Source organism: Acipenser ruthenus, chromosome 1 (assembly GCF_902713425.1).
Source record: "Acipenser ruthenus chromosome 1, fAciRut3.2 maternal haplotype, whole genome shotgun sequence".
Lineage (NCBI taxonomy): Eukaryota > Metazoa > Chordata > Actinopteri > Acipenseriformes > Acipenseridae > Acipenser > Acipenser ruthenus.
The window spans coordinates 103,411,433-103,434,254 of NC_081189.1; the positions used below are offsets into that span (position 1 = coordinate 103,411,433).

The following is a 22,822-nucleotide window of genomic DNA, read 5'->3' on the forward strand; positions in this document are numbered from 1 at the left end:
ACCACATTATTTATTTGTTTTTTGGAACCCAATAGCATAACCTCTGTTTTTTCTGAGTTCAGCAACAGAAAATTCTGAGCCATCCAGCACTTAATATCTGCTAGACAAGCCATAAGTAGCCCACCAGCACAAGTATATCCTGGCTTTATGGACAAATAAAGCTGTGTGTCGTCCGTATAACAGTGGTAATTCACCCCATGTCTATGGATAACGTACATCAGACCTTTCAGATATGTCCTCCCCATAACAGACCAACTGGAATCTGTCTGCAAGATAGGACTTAAACCACGAAAGAACAGTGCCAGACAGTCCCACAGTGTATTCAAGGCTTAAGTAGAATGGAGTGGTCTATATTGTCAAATGCGGCACATCTAAGAGAACTAATACTGAAGGAGAGCCCAAGTCAGAGCCTATTATTAATTATTATTATTAAGGTCATTAACCTCTCTTAGAAGGGCTGTGTCAGTGCTATGAGCCCTACGGAATCCAGACTGGAATTTCTCCATGACTCTGTTTAGAGTAATATATTTTTCCAGTTGGGTTGCAACTACTTTTTCTAAAATTTTGCCTAAGGTAGATTGGAAATTGGCCTATAGTTAGTAACGACTTGAGGATCCAGGTTATGTTTTTTAAGTACTGGTTGTGCTACGTGCCAGGAACTATGTCTGACGAAAGTGAGCTATTTACAATTTTTAAAATGTGCTTGCTAACAGTATTAAACATAGGAGGTCCAGTGGTTAAAGAAAAGGGTTTATAACTAGGAGGTCCCCGGTTCAAATCCCACTTCAGCCACTGACTCACTGTGTGACCCTGAGCAAGTCACTTAACCTCCTTGTGCTCCGTCTTTCGGGTGAGACGTAATTGTGATTCTGCAGCTGATGCATAGTTCACACACCCTGGTTTCTGTAAGTCGCCTTAGATAAAGGCGTCTGCTAAAAATAAACAAATAATAAACATATCTTTCAGGAGTGTAGTAGGAATTGGGTCAAGGGAACAGGTAGTGGTTCTCATCTTCTTAACTATTGTTTCTAATTAATCTATTTGGAGAGAAGTCCTGCACACACACTTCACTCTCTCAGCACTGACTTCCACACTTCTGTGGGAGGGATTCCCTCAATAATGTTTCTACAAACGTCATTTCCTCGATAGGCAAAGCAGCGCAGGTCTGGTGAGAGCGACAGCTGCTCGAATCTGAGTGGAGTTTACTATATATGGTCAAAGCAAAGCGAAGGGAGTGCAGTGCAGGCTTCCGGGTTTGTGAGATTAGCAAAGTGCAGACCAGCCGGTAGCAGGGAGCGAAGTGAAAACAGGGAGGTTTGTTATTCATTCATACAGCGATTCAAAAGGCAATCAGAAGAGGTCTGGAAATATGCCGTACGAACTTAGTAAGTGACATTTCCCTCATTTGTAAGTGTTTGCTTAACGCTTCGAGATAAACGATAATTGCACCCCAGCTAGAATGGAATGAAATCCTGGGAAGCGGTGAAAAACCTCGCCCATTGCCTCATTCTCGTACGTGTTTTATACACATATTTTTATGGTGATGTACGTGGTTACTTAATTATAGTTGAATTATATATATATATATATATATATATATATATATATATAGTGTGGGGGTGGTTTGTATTTATCTGTACAGTCAGGAGAGAATCGAACCTGAGTGTTACATTGAAAGAACGGTAGTGTTTTCACTAGTTAATGTGGAAATAAAATTGGTATGAAAATACTGTACATTGAGTCGTTTATTTGGTCGATTTAATAATAGCTATTTGATATGCATAATTATTTATTTACAACTCTGGAGCAAGTTAGTGGGGTTTGCATTCATTGCCTTCTTTAACTAATGAATGTCGGTTCCCTGTCTAATTTCATCAGGCGTAAAAAAAAAAAAAAAGGTCACTATGCTACAGTATCCATATTAAATACAAAGTAACACCGTATCCATAACTAAACTATCAAGTTCAAAAGGATGTTGACGAATATTGGGGCTTCAGTTTTGTTTACACGTTCTGACGTCTCCAGGTAATACTGTACATTAATAATGGATGATCACATTCACCACACTCTGTTGTATTGGGAATTGGTCTGTCGTATAATGGAAATTATTTTGGCCCTGACTAGACATGTACAATTATACCAATCATACGTCGTTATAAAGATATATTGTCAGTTTCTAGTAAAAGAGCTGCTTACCTAAAACTTAAATATGAATTTCTACATGTGCATACGGTGGGTGGGAATAGATAATAGTGATCTACTTTTTCATTATGCTGATATCTAGGCCTATATTTTGTTACTGATTATATCTAGATAAAAACAGGTCCACATGATCTTATAGATTTTGGATGTGATGTTTGTACATTCTTAAACAGTCAATATGTCAATCATTGCCGATCTGTTCAGTGACATGCAGGCATACCTTTAATTTGTTTCCCTTTTCCTCCTACAGAGACAGTGTTTGCCAGCCTCCCACAGGTAGAACGGGGAGTTGCGAAAATCCTTGGAGGTGATCCGAAGGGAAACAACTTCCTTTACAGCAACGGGAAGTGTGTCATCATCCGAAACATTGAAGTAATATTTATTTTGTGTTTTTTGTATTGTGTATTTCTCTACATCTGTTTAAAAACATATGCCCAGTGAAAGCAGTAACAGAAAAAAAACACAGACTCCTATACAGTACAGTAGAGTTTTCTCTTAACGGGTTAAGCTACTGTATACAAAGAATGTGGGAGGACTAATTAACACACATTAACTGTTAAGGTGTGTTAATTAGTCCACCCACATTCTTTGTATAAAGTAGAGAAAGTAAATACTTCCTCCCTCATCTCCTAGTGGGAGGAATAAATGAGTGTCTCAAATGCATATTGATGGCTGTTTGCAAAATCTGGACAAGTGTTATCAAACCCAGAAAGTATATAAACTGTTTTTAATGAATTGTTTAGTAGACTTTGTCACTGTGTATAGGTGGTTTTGTATTTGTGATGTACTACAAGTAATTGAAGGACATTTCACAATTTTGCAACCATGCCATACTTCTAAGCATTAAAGCAGAAGTAATACATTCAGTCTGTGTGACTGAGCGGATTAGCGTTGGATTGCATCCATTTCACTGGCTCGGTTTCAGCCTAGGTACTCCGTGGTAGTTTGACTAATGACCTATAGTTTTGTTTTTTGTTTATTTTATATTTCTTTATTTTAGAATCCAGCAATTGCAGATATCTACACTGAACATGCTCATCAGGTTTCTGTTGCTAAGTATGCTCCCAGTGGATTCTACATTGCATCTGGAGGTATATTATTATTATTATTATTATTACTAATGGAATTGTTCTAAGTTATGGTGTAGAATCCGTTTATCATCCTGTAATTATGAACAAATCAATTTAAAATGACACCTTCTTTATTTTGTTTACATTGATTTAACCACCTTATATACTTTACTTGCCCTGGAAACATTTTTCATGTCCTCCTTGTATAACAGCCTGGTGGGGGGATTAACATTGGCTCCCTGCTGAGAGAAATACCTGTAGTGGGTGATTTCAGAGTACAGAGTGTTTGGCAGCTACCCTAACATAAGACAGCTTGCTTCTGTGTGGTTAGGGTAACAAACCTATATCGAATGCATTTTACTCTGTTGGATGTGGGTGTCATACATAATTGAAGGCGATTAGGTACAAACTTCAGATTGTACCACTTTGTAATGTTGCTGTGGAAAATCATCAGCAAGGCAATGGAACCTGAGGGCAGGATGGTAGGCAATATTTTAGGTCTACCACCACAGGTGAAAACGTTTATTTGCTTGGTATGTCCCTCGTCATTAAGTTTTTGTAGTGAAATGTTAACTTTTGTCAATCGTCAAGGAAATGACAAAGCAAGTCATCAGGTCAATAACTATATTAGGGATTTTGAAGTGCACCATATGTGTTGATGCCCCCCCGCCCACCCCAATATTTTGTTCCATATACCACATATGTAAATCGGACATTGTGTGTGCAACTTTCTATGATCCCTCATTATTAAGAGGTCTTGTTCTTTCTAGTGTCAATAATCTGTCCTTCTATTATGACAGATGTCTCTGGGAAGCTGAGAATCTGGGACACCACTCAAAAGGAGCATCTCCTTAAGTATGAATACCAGCCCTTTGCAGGAAAAATTAAGGACATTTCATGGACAGAAGATAGCAAGAGAATAGCAGCAGTTGGAGAAGGCCGGGAGAAGTAAGTAGTGCATTGTTAAATAAATCTCTTGGCTTCAATCCCTGTTAAATATTAATTTGCATGTCATTTGAATAACAAGCACCCAGCCTCTCTAAACAAATAATTTCAGTGGACCAAAGAAAATTGGGTTGCCGGTTGGCCTATTTTCCTTTTGTTATTTGATTGATTACTACTTGTATTGAAAGCTGAAATATTAGAAGACGCAATGCCTGTTTTTCTCCAAGGCAAATTTATTTGGTGTCATAGATCCCAATTAATCCTAATGTTGTACTGCCTAATGCCTTAGTTAAGGTAATCCAAGATTAGTGCTAGTAAATGTTAATAAGTGGGTCCAGAATTCCACCCGGGTGAAATGCAGCGTTAAAGAGCAGCAGAATTAAGATCTGCCGCTCTTTAGATCATTAAAATGGACCCATGGTCTTTTTTTGTTATACATGCAAAACCTATTGCACATTTTATTATGTTTGTGATATTTTGTTAAATGTCTGTGAAACCAGCCAAATAATAATAATGCAAAAACACCTCAGATGGAACGTATTGCCCGATGCATTGCACATTAGACAAGTCTGTGATAATTGCAATTATAATGTGGCTTTGAGAGGTTTGTGCAATTAGCAATTTCTGACTGTTCTGACCCACATTGTTTTATTTATTTATATATGTATACTGCTGTGTAAAAGTCTTAGACACATTCAGGAGTTACAATATATATATCGAAGTTATGAGCATGAACAATTTACTCAAAGCCACCACTAGTGTTTTCCACTATTATGACAACTTTGACTGTTATTAATACGGCTTAGTTTGGGTGAGAAGAAACCAAGCTTGTCATTTAGCAATCTTGAATTCACATTGATCAGGATCTTCAAAAACTTGTGATCACAAGAGCTCAAAGTAAACTATACATGAGCAGCTAATATGACGTGTAGTAGCTAATCCATCACATTTACCCAGTGGTTCTCAACGGGGGCGGGGGCGGGGGCGGGCGCAAGAAGCGTCCAAAAAACAAACAAAAAAACGTTTAACTTTTTTTTCCAATTTTAAAATGTGTATGTGACATGACGTTCTGTAGATGGCACAGGTTCATTCTATGGTAGATATATATAAAAATATATATAAAAGGTGCAAAATCAAAAAGAAATAGGTAATGTAGGTACACAAAAATGAGTTATTGATAAAAATAATCTTGTATCAGAACGTTTCAGACTACAAGTGCTTCTTCAGCTGGATGGAAAAAGCAGTGAGGTTGCTTATGCAGTCAAGGGTGATTTCATTAGTGCTGCAAAATGTTTTTAAGAATCAGTTGTGGATTATTCTGGTGGGTATGATTTAATTCAACCCCCCAATACGATTTTAGGCAGCTTTAACCAAGCTATATCGAGCATTCCTTTAACGGACATATAGACTATACACTCGCTTACTTGCATACATCCTTGGGTCATTCTGAAGAACCTTCAAAAATAGAAATGACTGCTGCATTTATTTTTATCATTGGCTCATGTAGACCATTACAGTGCATTACGTCATGGCTTTTTACTGTACATCCTTCCAGGGACTTCATTTAGTTTGTTCTGAATGTTTGTAGGTTTGGAGCAGTGTTCCTTTGGGACACTGGCTCATCGGTTGGCGAGATCACTGGTCACAGCAAGGTCATTAACAGTGTGGACGTAAAACAGACACGACCCTACCGCATTGTGACCGGCAGCGATGATAACTGTGGAGCATTCTTTGAGGGACCTCCATTTAAATTTAAGTTTACAATGATGGTGAGTAAAATATTTTCACAGTAGCATTTATATTCATATTGTGTCTTTTTTTGTATTTAACCACCAAACCTTTTTAATAGTCTTTAGACAGCAGCTTCACCCAATGACTAATTGCAACCTGTGATTTCATATGAATTACGATAGCAATATTAAGAAGGAAAGAAAAGACAGTTGTGATTGTGCTGCAATATGTATTGCTTTGGAGGAAGCAACAGTAAGTAGTGAGAATGTTCTACATTTCTGCAGGTACTTTAGGTTGAGATGGTGAAATCAGTATGTAAAGTTCAAAGCATACATATTTACACTTTCCTGAGACTGACAGAGCTTTGTTGCTTTTTTGCGCACGTTTGTTGTATGCAGTTTACTGCAGTACAGTAGTCCCTCGCTAATACAGACTCCATTATGCCATACATTTGGATATGCTGTGACGCTAGGTCACTGTTTATTGCATGCTTTAAAGAGACGCACTGAAAAAAATAAACAAACATCTGTTATACTGACAACCAAGACGGGACGAAAATATACGGAACAGATACAGGTAGCTACTAAATCACTGGAATAAAGTACACGATTAAAAGAGGCCATATAAACTCCTACTCAACAGAGTTCATACAAACTGCGATTGAATGTTGGGAAAAGGGCAAGAAGCTTTCCAAAATATTGATGGACTTGAAATGCAAGATGTGGAATACAGTATTTAAAATTCCAAATTTTAAGTCTTGTTTTTGCAAAGAAAGTCTGACTCATACCAACAGAAAACAAAAGTAGCAGGTAGGTTATGTGTTTTAATTGCAGCTACGCGTACACTGTAAAATGTTCCATGTACATTTAAATCGTATGCATTGCTGCAAAGTGTGTGTAGTATATGTAAGGTAGTGTATAGTGTCATAGCGTCTCAATCCGGCACCATTTTGTGTTAATCTTGTACTAAGTAGGCTATGGTAAAAAAAAAAAAAAAAAAGAAAATGCGCAAATATAATGTGTACAATGCAGCAGCATGATTTATTTAGTTACCGGTAGCCTATAGGCTAAAGTGTGAAAGTGTGCTAGGTAGTCATTTTGATTTTACTAGTACTGTACTGTATAGGCCTACTGTACAGATTTTATATTTTTGCATAATGTAATGTGTACAGAGAACACAAATGTTATTTCAGCGCAATGATTTAGATATTTAAAATAAATTGAGCACCGTAAATGTATGTGTGCATTTTTATTTTATTTTCTATATAAACCGGACACCTCGTTATTTTGGACAAACTGTCTGCCTCCCAACATATCCAATTTAGCAAGCAACTGCTGTATATGAATTTATTTAACACTACACATGTAACAAAATCCAGATTGAAACTAAACTTGCTGCTTAAATGAATTTATCATTTCAGCTGTATACTGTTGTAAATTAATAAAACGTTGATTAACAAGACTAGAAGGCATGGCTCTAAACTGCTCACTAGTAAAAGGCCAATTCAAAAAAATATCTGATAAGCTTAGATTTAGGACCACATTTCAAGTGGAGACGGGTGTCTTGTCCAGTGTTGAAAGTTTATGTGATTTGGGCTACTGTAGCAGGTCTGCTACATGTCACTGTGTTGCACACATTGCAGGCTTGATCCGAATTTGTGTTTGAACACAAAGGCTAACGCAGCCACAATTCGGTTGCACAGGCCCAACATGCGTCTTGTAATATCGCATATATCCTTCTGCTTTCCCATGACTGTTCCTGAATATTTGCACACAACTCGCACCGTGTATATCTAGTGTGCCACATGTCATATGACCATACTAATTTGCATAGATTTTCAGTTCTGACTTAGATTCTGTAATACTTTGGCCAGTGAGTGTAACATTAGTCAACCAAAGTCATTGTATTTGTCTTGCTCTTAATTGTATTATTACTTGTACTGTGATTCTTGAAATGTATTTTTGTTTACGACTGTAAGTCGCTCTGGATAAGGGCGTCTGCTAAGAAATAAATAGTAATAATAATAATAATAATAATAATATTAACATTATAGAATTGTATTTTTTAGGAGACAGATTTTGAGCTGGATTTGGATCTATTATGGTATTTGCTTTTTAAGCATTACAGATTGCACAATGTTAAGGTACATTTAAAGTATATCAAGGGAAAATATACCAAAGAAACTTAATATACTTTTTTTTTTTCAAAATTAAATGTGCATCTGTGAATTAGATTTTATTTTATGTATTTATTTTGACAGCATTGGAGAATCTCAAAATACATTTCACTGTAAGCCCAAGCACATTGTAGGAATTTCAATTTTATAACAAACATTTTGGGGTGATGTAAGGATACGTGCAAAGCGATTTGTGGGTGCAGCAAATGTAAAGAATGGTGTTCACCTGGTGTTCAGCACCCGCTATGAATGTTGCACTTTGCCATCATTAATCCATTACAATTTATATCGAAATGCATTCAAATAAAGAAAAGAGCTTGGAATTGGGCAGGATCTGGATACTAAATGGGCGCAAACATTGTAATGTTATGTAAGGATTCTGCCTTGCACTAGACAATTGCTGACCCTCCCAAAACTTTACACCTCTTACAAGGTGCAAACCATTGTAGAAGCGAGTAGTTAAGAGCTGTATAGAAGCGCACACCTACAGAGACCTATCATTGGCCTCAGGATGGCTGCTGTGATAAACTCCCTGATGCAATGACACTTGGCTCTTGTTAAGGAGAGATAGGAACACGTTTGGAGGAGAAGGGCAAGACAAACAAGACTTGCATATTCAATCTCAATCACATGTGATAATGCTGTGTTCTCTGCACTACTTAGCATCTGGTTCCTTTCAGACCACAGTTGGAATGTCTGGAGGGATAGCCCAATCCACCTTTTCCAGAGTGTTAGGCACATTTCTGGATGTCATGCTAAAAAGGGCAGGCCAATACATATCATTTCCTAAGGATACTAGCATAACTGATGCTGGCTGAGGCATTTCCAAACAACTCTGTTTCATGCTGCATGACATCAGCCGTAAGGACTCTCAGCTCCTTCTCAGAAAGCTTTTCCAAGAGGACTTTGCTGCCCTTTCTCTGACTTCTTTTTTTTGTTTGTTTCTGTTTTCGTGCTCCACAAATGTCATACAGCGACTTCTGGTCTCTGTACTCCTAACTGCAGTGCGGCCACTAAATAAACCGATGCGCTCAGTGAGACCCTCGTTATCATAACTGCGGATCATTGTTTGTGTGTGTTGAATAATTTGCATTGCTCTTAAGCTTACATAGGGCACAGGCAAAATAATTGCCTGGCCGCAATACAATTTGAATTTTCCATCCACAATTATTTGCACTGCGCCTATACTTACATCTACCCCTGTAATGCAGTGTTCCACATAGGGATCAGGGTTTTAGATTGATATTTTCTTATGAGTAAGGCCCTGTGAAAATCGCGATTTCAAGGGCTGTGCGTGAAATTAGCCCAGTACAGCGATTTTTACAGTATTCTTAAGAAATAAAAATAATTCCGTAATTGTATTTCATACAAAAGATAAAAAAATCACATTAACGAAATTGTACAGCTCTGTTATGTGCCTGCGTGTAATATTCACCATGCACACAGTCTAAAAAATTTTTAGGTATAATGTAAAAATGTGTCTGCAGCAGATCACGTAAAGCAGTATCCAGCAGGGGTTTTACACAACGATGGAGGTAAGCTCTTTTTCTGTATGTCCGACAACGTTACTGTAGATCACTACCGAAACTCGTCTGTTGATAGCAAGTATTCACCAAAAGAGAAAGGCGGAAATGCAGAGCAGTACTGCGACTGCTTTACTTGCAAAGAAACAAAAAATGGTGACTTCCATATTCCAAAAGTTATGGAAATTCTTCAGAGAGTGTAGCAAATGGTGGAGTGATTCCTTCATCAGCCCAGCTGAGACGTGAATACTTACCTAAAGTTGCAGAGTATCACAAACAGGAGATTATGGAATTGGTAAAACAGTCTGGTTGCTTGTCAGTGGTCACACTGACGAGTCAACTCATGCACAAGATCAGTATGGGTTACACATTTGTTTTGCAAGACCTAAATGGTGAACATGCACCTCACATACTAGAACTGAAAGCTGTCCTTGCAGATACACTTTACCTACAGGCTGTTAATTACCACACCGTTTCACAAGCTATTGTAAAGTGCTTGAGTAACTTTGATGTTAATTTTGATGTCTGTGCATTTATCTGTATTTGCTGTTTAAAAAAACAATAATCTGTACACATAATTTTATTTTATATTTTCGTGCACATTCCACGAAATACAATACTTTACCCGTGACAATGCTGTGAATTTTGAAGAAAATTTCCGCGATTTTCACAGGGCCTTACTTATGAGTAATGCTGCCATTTTTGTTAATCCTTTCATAATTGTGTGCTTCACATCAATGTGGTGCATGTTGAAAGGGAATTTGTAAGCAGCAAGTAGGTGCTGAATGGTGCACATACCCCTTCATAAAGTTAATGGGTTTTACAGTCAGCAAGTATCCAGTTTCTCTTTTGCTATTTTAAACTGGACAGAGAATGCTATAATGAATTCACTAGTGCATTATTTATTAAGGAGCTTTCCATTTTACTTGTACTTGTTACCTACAGCTGAGAGAATCAATTGCCTTTCTTTTTCTTATTTAACACTAGAAGGACCGGAGATATACTCACACCTAGAAGCCTCGCAGCAGTCTTTCTGATGGCTGTATTCAAAACACTGTAAATAGTATAACAAAAGGAGAAACAGTCAGATGTAATTCATTTTTTTTGTATATATATATACACATACACACATATATATATATATATATATATATATATATATATATATATATATATATACACATTTATTTTACAAATCAAAACAAGAAAATGTAAATAAACATCTGAACAGACATCTGGTTTACAACATACCTATTTATTAAACTGAAATGATAGCAATACATTTTTTACATTTCATCAGCAATCGGTTTATCAGATGAGCAAAAGCAACTGAACAACGTAGATAAACTTAGAAAAAAATATTTTACAGAAGCGCACAGCACAAGAAGTTATAAAAAAAAGTCTAATTTTATTTTTCTTTTTTTCGACAAAAGGGTATTCCTTTACCTTGAGTCTAAGGCCGTTCACAATCAATACAGATAAAGCGCTTCTCCACGCCTCCTTTCTGCACAGGCCCCAGCTGTCCGAAGTTTTATTTTTTTATTGCATTTGCCAACCTGGCATTAGCGTCTCTTGCAGCTCTCAGCGGGGTTGCCAGCTTCAGCTATGGGTACACGCTTGTCAGTCTCCCTCTGTTCCAAATGCTTCTTGCGAAGTTGCTGTACTAACTGTTCTTAATATATTCTCTCCTTGGTAAATTCTTCTTCGTGCATTCTTTGTAAAGTACCCAAGAGTTGATGGCTGCTAGGTCCAATACATTGTAAAACACCTGAACAGACCACCGTCGGGAGCCAGCTTTCACAGAATACTTCCGTGCCATCTGATCCAAAACATCAACTCCATATTTTGTTGCGTTGTAAAACTCCACGGTCTCTGGTATTTATTTTCATTAGTCCCAATGCTAATTGACTGACTAAAGCAGCGCAGCTGGCAAGCAGACGCCAGCCTTCAAAAGGCCGATTGAAAACAATAGACTATCAGTCATTCACTCAGGCAGAAAGTAGAGACTAATCTGATTGCAGCTAAACACATTGCGAACTGGTAAATAAAAATAATAAAGTAGAATAAAATCAAAATAAAATTATTTTCTGTGTGGCCGTCAATGTGACTGCTCCCGGGGCTTATAGGTATAATGTAATATATCTCCTTTATTTCTGCACTCTCGCGTTTCATGCTTTCTGAGAATATTTAATACATACGGACAGAAAGGTACACGAACGCACAGCCCCATATGTGTTACACGACTGGAGAAAACTACATTTTAAAAACAAAAACCGTCAAAATGACTGCCACAGGGCTTCTAGTGTTAAATATTTTTTTGAAGATTTTGTATTGATATAAAAAAAAAACCCAGCTACAATACAAGTACGATATCTATTTAATTTATTTCAGTTATTTATTTTCTCATAGAACGGAGCATTTCGGAATCATCATTTAAAAGAAATAATTGTGTCTTTGTTTTTTTGTTTCCCTCTAGGACCACAGCCGGTTTGTCAATTGTGTAAGATTTTCACCTGATGGGAACAGGTTTGCTTCAGCTGGTGCTGACGGCCAGGTAACCCTTCTAGTTTATGATATTGTTGATCAGTAGAATCATACCATTATTATATCCTTGAGGAATTGTTTTAAAACTTAACATTTCATTATTTTACTCATACTCACTTTAGACAGTGAGGTGTTGAACTAATTAGCATTTATTAACTTTTAAATGTATTCATGCAAGTCGCACTGTTAAAAAATTACACCTTGCTGCTTAGCTAATGTGAAGTTTGACATATACAGAGCTTGAGCAGCATCGTTTGTGGAATAACCACAGTATGCAGAGGATGGTCCTGAAGCGTGCTTCATTGAATTGCCAGCTGTATACTCATATACATTATTTAAGACGTTGTTTTCATAAGCTTGGTATGCAACTGTCTATGTTTTTACAATTAACATTGTGTTCTTTTTAAATAGATCTTTATCTATGATGGAAAAAATGGAGAGAAGATCGCTGCTCTTGGCGGTGGAAAGGCCCATGATGGAGGTATATATGCTGTAAGTATCCGGACATCAGGCTAACAAGTTCCATATAAATATATTTTACTTCAAAATTGTTTATCTTAATTTGGTGTAATTGTACTTGCATTCAGGAATACACTTTTCTAGCTTGTATTTAATAATTTAAAAAAAAATGCTCTGGCCTGAGGACACCTTTTTGTGACTGATTTATACAGTGTACTCCGACATGGTGTTGGACACGTGTGTAAGCCACAATTTAATTTCAAAATGAAGTAACTGTTTTGGATACATGTTTTCATTTTCGTGTGTTGTCTCCCAGGTTAGCTGGAGTCCTGACAGCACTCAGCTGCTTTCTGCATCTGGAGACAAGACAGCAAAGATCTGGGACGTTGCTAATAACTCTGTAGTGACCACGTTCAATATGGGATCAGATGTTTTGAATCAGCAGTTGGGATGCCTGTGGCAGAAGAACCACTTGCTGACCGTTTCTCTATCTGGCTACATCAACTACCTTGATAAAAACAATCCAAACAGGCCTTTGCGCACAATCAAGGTAATTTACAAAGCACAGACAATATAAGCATTCAAGTGTGCATTTTTTGTACTTGTTAAACATGACTGGAATTAGACAATCATGGATTATTTATGCAAAAGAGTGTAGGAAAACTGGTGCCACCAGTTTGCAAATAAATGGGAGACAAATTGCAGAATTTCGGGGTGCATACCAACACTTGCATGAGCCCAACTTGGGAAATAAAGGTGTTTTTTTTTTTTTTTTAAATGAAACTACTAATAAATATTCCCTAGATGTAGACCGTATTTCATCTTTCTCTGGGTAATTTAAATGAGTTGCACTTTAGCCCTGTAAGCATTTGTTTGATACTAGCGTGGGTAGAAATACAGGTAGTTGCAGGAAATTATTTTCTCCTAATCCATGAAATTAGAGCCACTTCACATGTAAATCAAGGTGGAAGAATGGTTGGCTTCCGGAAATGAGCCCCCCTAAACAGTTTCTGAAGTGGTAGGTGTTAACATAATTTCTGGAAAAGCTGTCCTCTGGTGGAGGAATTAGCACCAGTTCAAGCTTTTATTGAGGGTTGTGTATTGGTGGCGTGATTTTTATTTTATTTTAATTAATTAATTAATTTATTTATTTATTTATTTATTTATTTATTATTACCCTGAGGGATAAATTAAGTTATTTGGGTCTGGTGCTAAATTATTAGCAATATAAATGCAAAAGACAAAACTACAAACAACAACAAATAAAATACTAATTATAAAAATGATTGTGCTTTGTGATGTTTAATAACTATATGTGCCCTATGTATCATAGTGACTCACATGCTTGTTGTCAACAGAAAAAAAAGACATTTACAGGTCGTGTACCAAATACCAGAACCAAAAGCTTTGAAAAGTTTCCTTTAATGTTAGTGGCTGTGGTATTAACACACTTGTGATGCTTTTACATGGGAGAAGTTCAGATTTCTTAAAACGTATCCGTGTTAAGAGGAGCCATTAACAAATAATCCACTTATTTTAAAACAATTATGAATATGTTGCTACTATGGGCTCTGTGCAACTATGTGCAAGTAATAAAGACCTTGCTACAGGCCTTTCCCAGTATCAAAATACATAAACTTATTATTAATATGCAGACCATGTTTAAAATTATATTTACCACGATTTAGACAACATAAGTCATAGTGACACAACAAAAAATTATTCATTTATTGAGTGTATTAGAATTGGCCAGATTTCATTAGAAAAATATTTTTAAAAAATCTACTTGAACATAAATACAGCAACCCTTACTGTCCACATACTGTCCCGTTAAAGACCCTGATGGTGAATCTGAACGGCATGGGTCCTCTGGAAGATCAGCTATACAACACTTATTTTCCTTTCCCTTTTGTAGGGCCACAGCAAATCCATCCAGTGTCTGACTGTGCATAAAAATGATGGACGATCATACATCTACTCTGGAAGTCATGACGGTCATATCAATATCCTTTTTCCCTGCTTCTTGTAGACACTTTGCTGATCTTGCCTGTGTTGTATGTCTATGGTAAAGACAATCTGGCAACTACAGCTGAAGTACCTCAAATTTTCTTTCAGTAGGAGCAAATCGGTACTTAAATGTGGTCCTAATTGTGAGGGGGGCCTTTATAACTGAGATAAAATGTAGGTTTGTAATCTTCTATTTTATACTGAGATAAAATGTAGGTTTGTAATCTTCTATTTTATACTGAGATAAAATGTAGGTTTGTAATCTTCTATTTTATACTGAGATAAAATGTAGGTTTGTAATCTTCTATTTTATACTGAGATAAAATGTAGGTTTGTAATCTTCTATTTTATACTGAGATAAAATGTAGGTTTGTAATCTTCTATTTTATACTGAGATAAAATGTAGGTTTGTAATCTTCTATTTTATACTGAGATAAAATGTAGGTTTGTAATCTTCTATTTTATACTGAGATAAAATGTAGGTTTGTAATCTTGTATTAGCAGCCTTCTGCAATATATAAACTTTTATTTGTGACCATAAAATATAAGTAAGTTACAAAAGTTTTGGTAGTTTAATTTTGCAAGGGCTTTTTTATTCTGCCTTGCAAATTTACATGTTTCCCTTAACTGTAGTCTCACATTACTGGGATGCTGTAACTGGAGAGAATGATAGCTTTAGTGGAAAGGGCCACAGCAACCTGGTGTCCAGGATGGCTATAGATGAATCAAACCAGCTGGTCAGTTGCGGTATGGATGATACAGTTCGTTTCACCAGTGTGACCAAGAAAGAATACAGGTTAGTCGCTGATTTTTAAACAAAACTGTATTTGTGTTATGTACATTATAAATGTTATGTAAAAAGAATCATTGTTTTGTAATGATGGATAGTTTTTGATATTTAATTGGAGTAAGGGTGGTTTTGAAAGAATTAAGGACCTTATCCTGGGTTTGTAAAGGCAAAAATCTATTTGTCCTTTGCTTTCTCAAATGCCCTGATTTACACTTTTGCCCTGGAGCTGCTATCCTTGCTATTGTGATTCCTATTTTATGTTTGGTCAAAAAAAAACCATAATGACTGATATTCTCTGTCAAGTTTGATCACAGGTATTTATTTTTTTCAGACAGTGACTTCATATTTGCAAGCTTTATGAATCATCCATGCTAAATATGTTTCAGCGGTATAGTTTGGTACACAGTATCCCATTGGCTGCTAATTTTAGAAGCTCAGGATATGTGCTAACTCTTGTTGCATATAAACGTGATAAATCTCAATGTGTTTGTGCATTTAGATACCTGGGATCCTCTATTCAGTCCCTGTATCCATCCCACTGCAGTACTTTGTTCCAGCCAGACCTCTAATTATTTAAATTGTTCTAACCAGACCCTAAATTATTTAATTGACCCTGTTGGAGGTCAAAGTCCTGCAATTGAATGGATTGGAAGAGCCAAGGTTACCTACCCCTGATTTAAAGGGATATCTTGTAAATAAACATCTGAACAGACATCGGTTTACAACATACATATTTATAAAACTGAAACGATAGCAATACATTTTTAACTTTTCAACAGAAATCGGTTTATCAGAAGAGCAAAAGCAACTGAACAACTTCGATAAGTAAACATTTTACAGAAGCGCACAGCACAAGAAGTTATAAAAAAAAGTCATTTATTTTTCTTTTTTTCGACAAAAGGGTATTCCTTTACCTTGAGTCTAAGGCTGTTCACAATCAACACAGATAATGTGCTTCTCCACGCCGTTAATGCACAGGGCACAGTTGTCTGAAGTTTTATTTTTATTGCACTTGCCAACCTGGCAATGGCATCTCTTGCGGCTCTCGGCAGGTTTGCCAGCTTCAGCTGTGGGTACATGCTTGGCAGTCTCCCCCTGTTTCAAATGCTTCTTGCGTAGTTCCTGTGCTAACTGTAAAATATATTCTCTCCTTGATAAATTCTTCTCCGTGCATTCTTTGTAAAGTACCCAGGAGTTGATAGCTGCTAGGTCCAATACATTGTAAAACACCTGAACAGACCACCGTCGGGAGCCAGCTTTCACGGAATACTTCCATATCAAGGTTAATACTTCCTTATTAACCTTTTAATAAGGTTCCAGGTGTGCATTGTGTCAAGTTGTTTCATGTTGCAGAAACAAATACATATGTTTGAACAATATTCTCCTAATTCAAACCTCTTGCTCCTAAAGTCCAATGTTCTAAGCTTTGCAAAATAAATTAACATTAAATAAAACTGTTTCCTCCTCTTTTTTTTTTTTTTAGTGCTTCAGACCTTGTTAAAATGGATGTCCAGCCCAAGTGTATCGCAGTGGGACCAGGAGGTTACGCAGTGGCTGTTTGCATTGAGCAGGTAAATCAAAAGACCTTATTCATTTATTTAGTGAATATAAAACATAATTGCAAATAGAGCTATTACATGTTTAGTTACGTGATTTTTAGACCCACCTGAGCATGCACTCTGTAATAAATCAGCAATCTGTGTGTTAAAGCTCAGGTTCTACTAATATTAAGCTCCCACTGGAAAAACCTTGAAGGTCTCAAAATAGCACACAACTAGTTTTAATTCCTGAAATTGTATGGCAGCATTAATTTAGTATGCTTTAGTCTTCCTAAATTTGTCACACATGTCTAGTTCTGCCCTCCATCTTTTGAGGTGTTTTGCATGTTTCCCCAGCTTGTGCTGCTGAAGGATAAGAAGAGAGGTTTTGGAATGGATAACCTTGGTTATAAGCCAGAAGTTGCAGCTATTCACCCAGGAGGTGTGACCGTAACAGTGGGAGGATCGGTAAGAATGTATTTCTTCATCACTAAACCCCTTGGTGTTCAAGTGTCAACTGATAAAACAGACTGTGTATAACTGGAGCCCAGCTGCTCCTTGTTACAAATGACTTTACAAATGGCTTCTTCAAGCTTTTTATTGTTTCTGTTTTAAGAGATGCACCTCCTGTCATAAATTACTTATTTAGTTGTCTTTGGTTTTATATGTATTTTACATGCTAAAGCACCCCAGAATACATGCAAAGAAAATAAATAAAACAAAATAGTCTTTGTGTACAAATAAAATCAATTATGTAATAAATGCTATTTTTAATTTTCACTACTGACAATACAGCTTGCTTGCATATTGGTGCTGGCAGGGCTAATATTGTTTCTTATACACTGTTAGGATGGCAAAGTCCACTTGTACTCCATTCAAGGAAACACCCTGAAGGATGATGGAAAGACCTTGGAGGTTAAGGGGCCTGTGACTGACCTTGCCTATTCCCACGACGGTGCCTACCTTGCTGTCTGTGATGCAAACAAAGCTGTTACTGTCTTCACAGTGGCTGATGGATATGCAGTAAGTTGTGAGATGATGCTGTTAACCAGAATATATAGACTTAGAATTTTAGGAACATTTTGAAAGGGGGTATGGAACCACCCCTAAAATATTATAAAAGTACAAAACAATAATGAAGCTGGTAAATGTATAGGATTTAAACTCGTCAGTGGTCTATTATTTTAAGGATCATTCACTTCTTTAAGATCCCAAAAAAGACACGGTACCCCATTTATCCCATCTCAAATATTTACATTTACAGTTTTACATGTACATGCAATGTACTTTATGAACCTGATGGGTTTGTAAGCCAAAACTCTGGAAGTGCATGTGATGTGGAGGAAAACGGTAGGTGAGCTGTTTGCCTAATGCCCCACACGGTGATAACGTGTTTTGAAGTTTGCTGAAGTGCTCATTTTAATTTTTTTCACCGGGGGTGATGACCTAAACAATAAAGTATCCTTTTTTTTTTTTTTTAAAGCTTGTTTCAAAGACTTCACAACCATAACTTCTCTACACATGAATCGTATTTTCATTTTCTTATGTTTTGTCCTGTACAGCGCTTTGATATACTTTTTGTTTGAAAGGTACTATATAAATATAGCATTGATTGATTGATAAACAATTTTGCGCTAAACTGTTTTAACATGTGGTGGTTTTTATTGAGATTTTCTTCAAATAGATTTTCATCTTTTTCTTTTCTGCAGGAGAAAAGTGTCTTCTATGGCCACCATGCTAAAGTGGTCTGTGTTGCTTGGTCTCCAGACAATGAGCATTTTGCCAGCGGAGGAATGGACATGATGGTTTATATCTGGACTGTAAACGATTCAGACACAAGAATCAAGATGCCAGGTATGTCACCTTTCAGTAATGTTATTGTTGATGCAAAATGCTTTGTTTCTGTTCCAATTAAAAAAAAATAAATAAATAAAAAAATCCAGTTTTCATTGGAATACTTACTAACAAGACATTTTAATTAGGCTTATTAAGTTACTTTATTGCTATTTTTGTTTAATAATTTCTTTTTTTCTGGAATATATTTACATGAAAAGTATTGGTTTTGGTCCAGTGTATATAATACCTCGGATTAATATCTGAATTGTTAATTTACAATCCTATTGAAGAATTGAGACTTTGTTCCATAGCAGTAAATACGGGGAAAGATTCCTTTTAAGTTGCTTTCCAATTCACATCCCGTCTTCAGGAGTGAACATTTGACTGCTACGAATGTGTTGGAAATAATTTTTGACCTGGTTGCTGCATACAGTGCCTATAGTAAGTATTCACCCCCCCTTGGACGTTTTCACAGTTGTTTGTGTTAGAACCTGAAATCTTGATGCACTTAAATCGATTTTTTTTTCCGTTGATTTACACAACCTACTCAACACTTTGAAGAGGCAAGAGAATTTTTATTGTGAAACAACAATTAATGAAAAATAAAAAAAACTGAAATGTCTTGGTGAGATAAGTATTCACCCCCCTGAGTCAATACTTGGTAGAACCACCTTTTGCAGCAATTACAGCTGTGAGTCTTTTGGGGTCTCTACCAGGTTTGCACATCTGGATCGTGCAATATTCGCCCATTCTTCTTGGTAAAATTGTTCAAGCTCTGTCAAGTTGGATGGGGATCGTTGGTGGACAGCAATCTTCAAGTCTTGCCACAGATTCTCAGTCTGATTTCAAGTTTCTTGTTTTTAAGCCACTCCAGTGTTGCTTTGGGTGTATGCTTGGGGTCATAGTCCTGCTGAAAGGTGAATCTCCGTCCCAGTCGTAGGTCTTTTGCAGACTGAAGCAGGGTTTCCTCAAGGATTTGCCTGTATTTAGCGACATCCATTTTGCCGTCTACCCTGGCAAGCTTCCCAGTCCCTGCTGATGAAAAGCATCCCTATAGCATGATGCTGCCACCACCATGCTTCACAGTAGGGATGGTGTTACCAGGGTGATGTGCTGTGTTGGGTTTGCGCCAAACATAACGCTTTGCATTTAGGCCAAATAGTTCAGTTTTTGTTTCATCGGACCACAGAATCTTTTGCCACATCTTTTGTCTCCCATATGCCTTTTTGCAAATTCCAAGCGGGATTTTACATGGGCTTTTTTCAGAAATGGCTTCCTTCTTGCCACTCTTCCATACAGGCCAGATTTGTGGAGTACCTCAGCTATTGTTGACACATGGACAGTTTCTTCCATCTCAGCCGTGGAACGCTGTAGGTCTTTCAGAGTTGTCATTGGCCTCTTGCTGGCTTCTCTGACCAATGCCCTTCTTACCCGGCTGCTCAGTTTGGGAGGATGGCCTGCTCTAAGCAGATTCTGGGTGGTGCCGTATACCTTCCACTTCTTAATGATTGACTTGACTGTGCTCCAAGGGATATTCAATGCCTATGAAATCTTTTTATACCCCTCCCCTGATCTGTGCCTTTCCACAACTTTATCCCGAAGTTGTTTTGAAAGTTCTTTGGTCTTCATGGTAGTATCTTTGCTTTGAATGCACTATCCAGCTGTGGGACTTTACAGAGAAGGGTGTATTTAATCTAAAATCATGTGAACCACTTTTATTGCACACAGATGGACTTACTGTGTGAATTCTGAAGGCAATTGGTTGCACCTGAGGTTATTTAGGAGTGTCCTAGCAAATGGAGTGAATACTTATCTAATGAAGACTTTTCAGGTTTTTATTTTTAATTGATTTGTTTTTTCATCCCCCCATTTTTTTCACACATTGAAAGTGTTGAGTAGGTTGTGTAAAAGGAAAAAAAATCCAATTTAAATGCATCAAGATTTCAGGTTGTAACACAACAAACTGTGAAAATGTCCAAGGGGGGTGATTACTTACTGTAGGCACTGTAAACCCAATGCAAATAATATTTGCATATGCCTTTTCAGAATGCAGAATGTAACACAACAGAATCTCGGATGACAACCTTTTCAAGCAGTCCGAGCTTAAAGAAAATGACTGTAGTAATCAAGCTGAGAATAACGCCAGTTACATGAAACTGTTCAGATTGTTTCTGTGTGATGCAGTGTTAACATATTTATATAGAATGTACAGTACACCCTTGCTATAACAAACACGTTGGAGTCCAAGCCTTTTGTTTGTTATATCGAGGGGTTCATTATAGTGAAAGGACAATCAAAATGAATGACTGTTGGAGTAAGTTAATGAGATGAGATTGTGAATACAAGTAGAATTACATGTACCTGTTCGTTTCATGTATGTATTTTTGTTGTTTTTTTTTTTCTTTAATCAATTTTGCTTTGCCACATGGTTGCTGAACAAGCCAAAAAAGAGTGCTTTTTGACAACCTATATTCACGAGAGAGATACCTGCGTTACTGTTTTTTATTTATTTTTTTAAATGATAGTTTCCAGCTTTGTTGCAACATAAAATGATTTTCATTTCGGAGGCAGTTACACAGCACGCGCTTCTTAAGACAAAAGAGCAGACTTCACTGCGGAGGTGGCATCCCGTGCGTACAGACCAGGATGTTTTTTGGTTTTATTTATTTGGGGTCCAGCAGCCAGGTTCATTATAGTCGAAGGTTCATTATAATGAAGGGCGTTATAGCGAGGGTGTACTGTAATTGCTTTTTTTTTTTTTTTTGTAATAATGGAAGGATACAAATAATCTGCAGACCTGAACTTTTATATATAATCATTTTCTGTTTTGTTTTTTTCTGTAGATGCCCACAGGATGCATCACGTCAGCAGCGTGGCCTGGTTAGATGAGCACACTCTTATTACAACATCCCACGACTCCTCTATCAAGCAGTGGACTGTCACATACAAATAAGCAAGAGGCATACAGATCTTCAGGGACTAGATGTACTGTTGCAGATGGAATTTCTTTCACTATTTCTTTATTGGGCACTGAGTTCTATATCATATCTCTGAGTCATTACAGGGAAGTCATATCTAAATATGCTGTATCTTGAAAGCTTTAGTAAGTAAATATTTGCACGAAAAAGCACTTAACATATTCTCTGGAGCTTCTAAATGTCTATGCTCAACATTCCAGAGGCAACAGCCTTATTTCGGTTCATTTTTAAAGACTCAGATCAGTCTGTTCATTTCTTTTCTAGCAGAGATGTTTGTGAAATTGTATGGAATGGGATTAATGTTTGCCTCGTTGTGTGACTACAGAATATTTCTGTATCATTCACATATTGAAAATAAAAATTAAAGTATTTGATCAAAAATGCTGTGTACAGCAGAGTGCAGCTACTGTATATTGTTGTTTATTACTTTGCTCATCTGTATTTCACACATTTGTTGCCTAATTTGTTTTCTCCGGGTGATAATGGTACATAATAAAAACTTGCTTTTTTTTCTTCCAAATGGACCAAGAGCAGTGGCATTGAACAGTGGCTTTAAAACCTCTTTTCATTATACTATATTTTTGTAAATACTAAAGTTTGTAATTTAGTATTTAGTTCTGTTATAGTTCATTATCAATCCCTCCTTGCTGCCAGCAGAAAATTAAAAAAAAAAAAAAAAAATTCCTGGAAGTGAGTTAAGTATTAGAAAGTGCATTAAACTGCTTGTGTACAAAATAGCAACATGAACCACATTTTTTTTTTTTTTTTTTTGAAAAGTTGTTACACCTAATGCAGAAGTTTGCTGGGTCCATGGTTCTCTGTGGTATATATATATATATATATATATATATATATATATATATATATATATATATATATATATAAATTACACACACAGATCAGTGAAATACTGAAGTACAGTATGCTTTTCAATTATTTTTAGCTTTGTATGTCATTGTTTGCCAGTACATTCAAACCGTCCCCTACATTTAATAATTCTGTGGTCTTCAGTTGTTTATGTGC

At 36.7% G+C, this 22,822-nt stretch overlaps 1 protein-coding gene across 1 annotated transcript; it reads left to right on the forward strand.

Moving 5' to 3' along the window:
- The first annotated feature begins 1,209 nt into the window (after nucleotides 1–1,209).
- On the forward strand, nucleotides 1,210–22,201 carry LOC117420764 (WD repeat-containing protein 1). Its single transcript, XM_059035444.1, has 15 exons — nucleotides 1,210–1,385; nucleotides 2,453–2,574; nucleotides 3,203–3,293; nucleotides 4,073–4,220; nucleotides 5,806–5,986; nucleotides 12,124–12,201; nucleotides 12,603–12,683; nucleotides 12,967–13,200; nucleotides 14,566–14,658; nucleotides 15,302–15,453; nucleotides 16,931–17,018; nucleotides 17,343–17,453; nucleotides 17,835–18,008; nucleotides 18,695–18,839; nucleotides 21,665–22,201. The coding sequence occupies exons 1-15, from the start codon at nucleotides 1,370–1,372 to the stop codon at nucleotides 21,772–21,774; spliced, it is 1,824 nt and encodes a 607-aa protein (XP_058891427.1). The 5' UTR covers nucleotides 1,210–1,369; the 3' UTR covers nucleotides 21,775–22,201.
- Nucleotides 22,202–22,822: the final 621 nt, after the last annotated feature.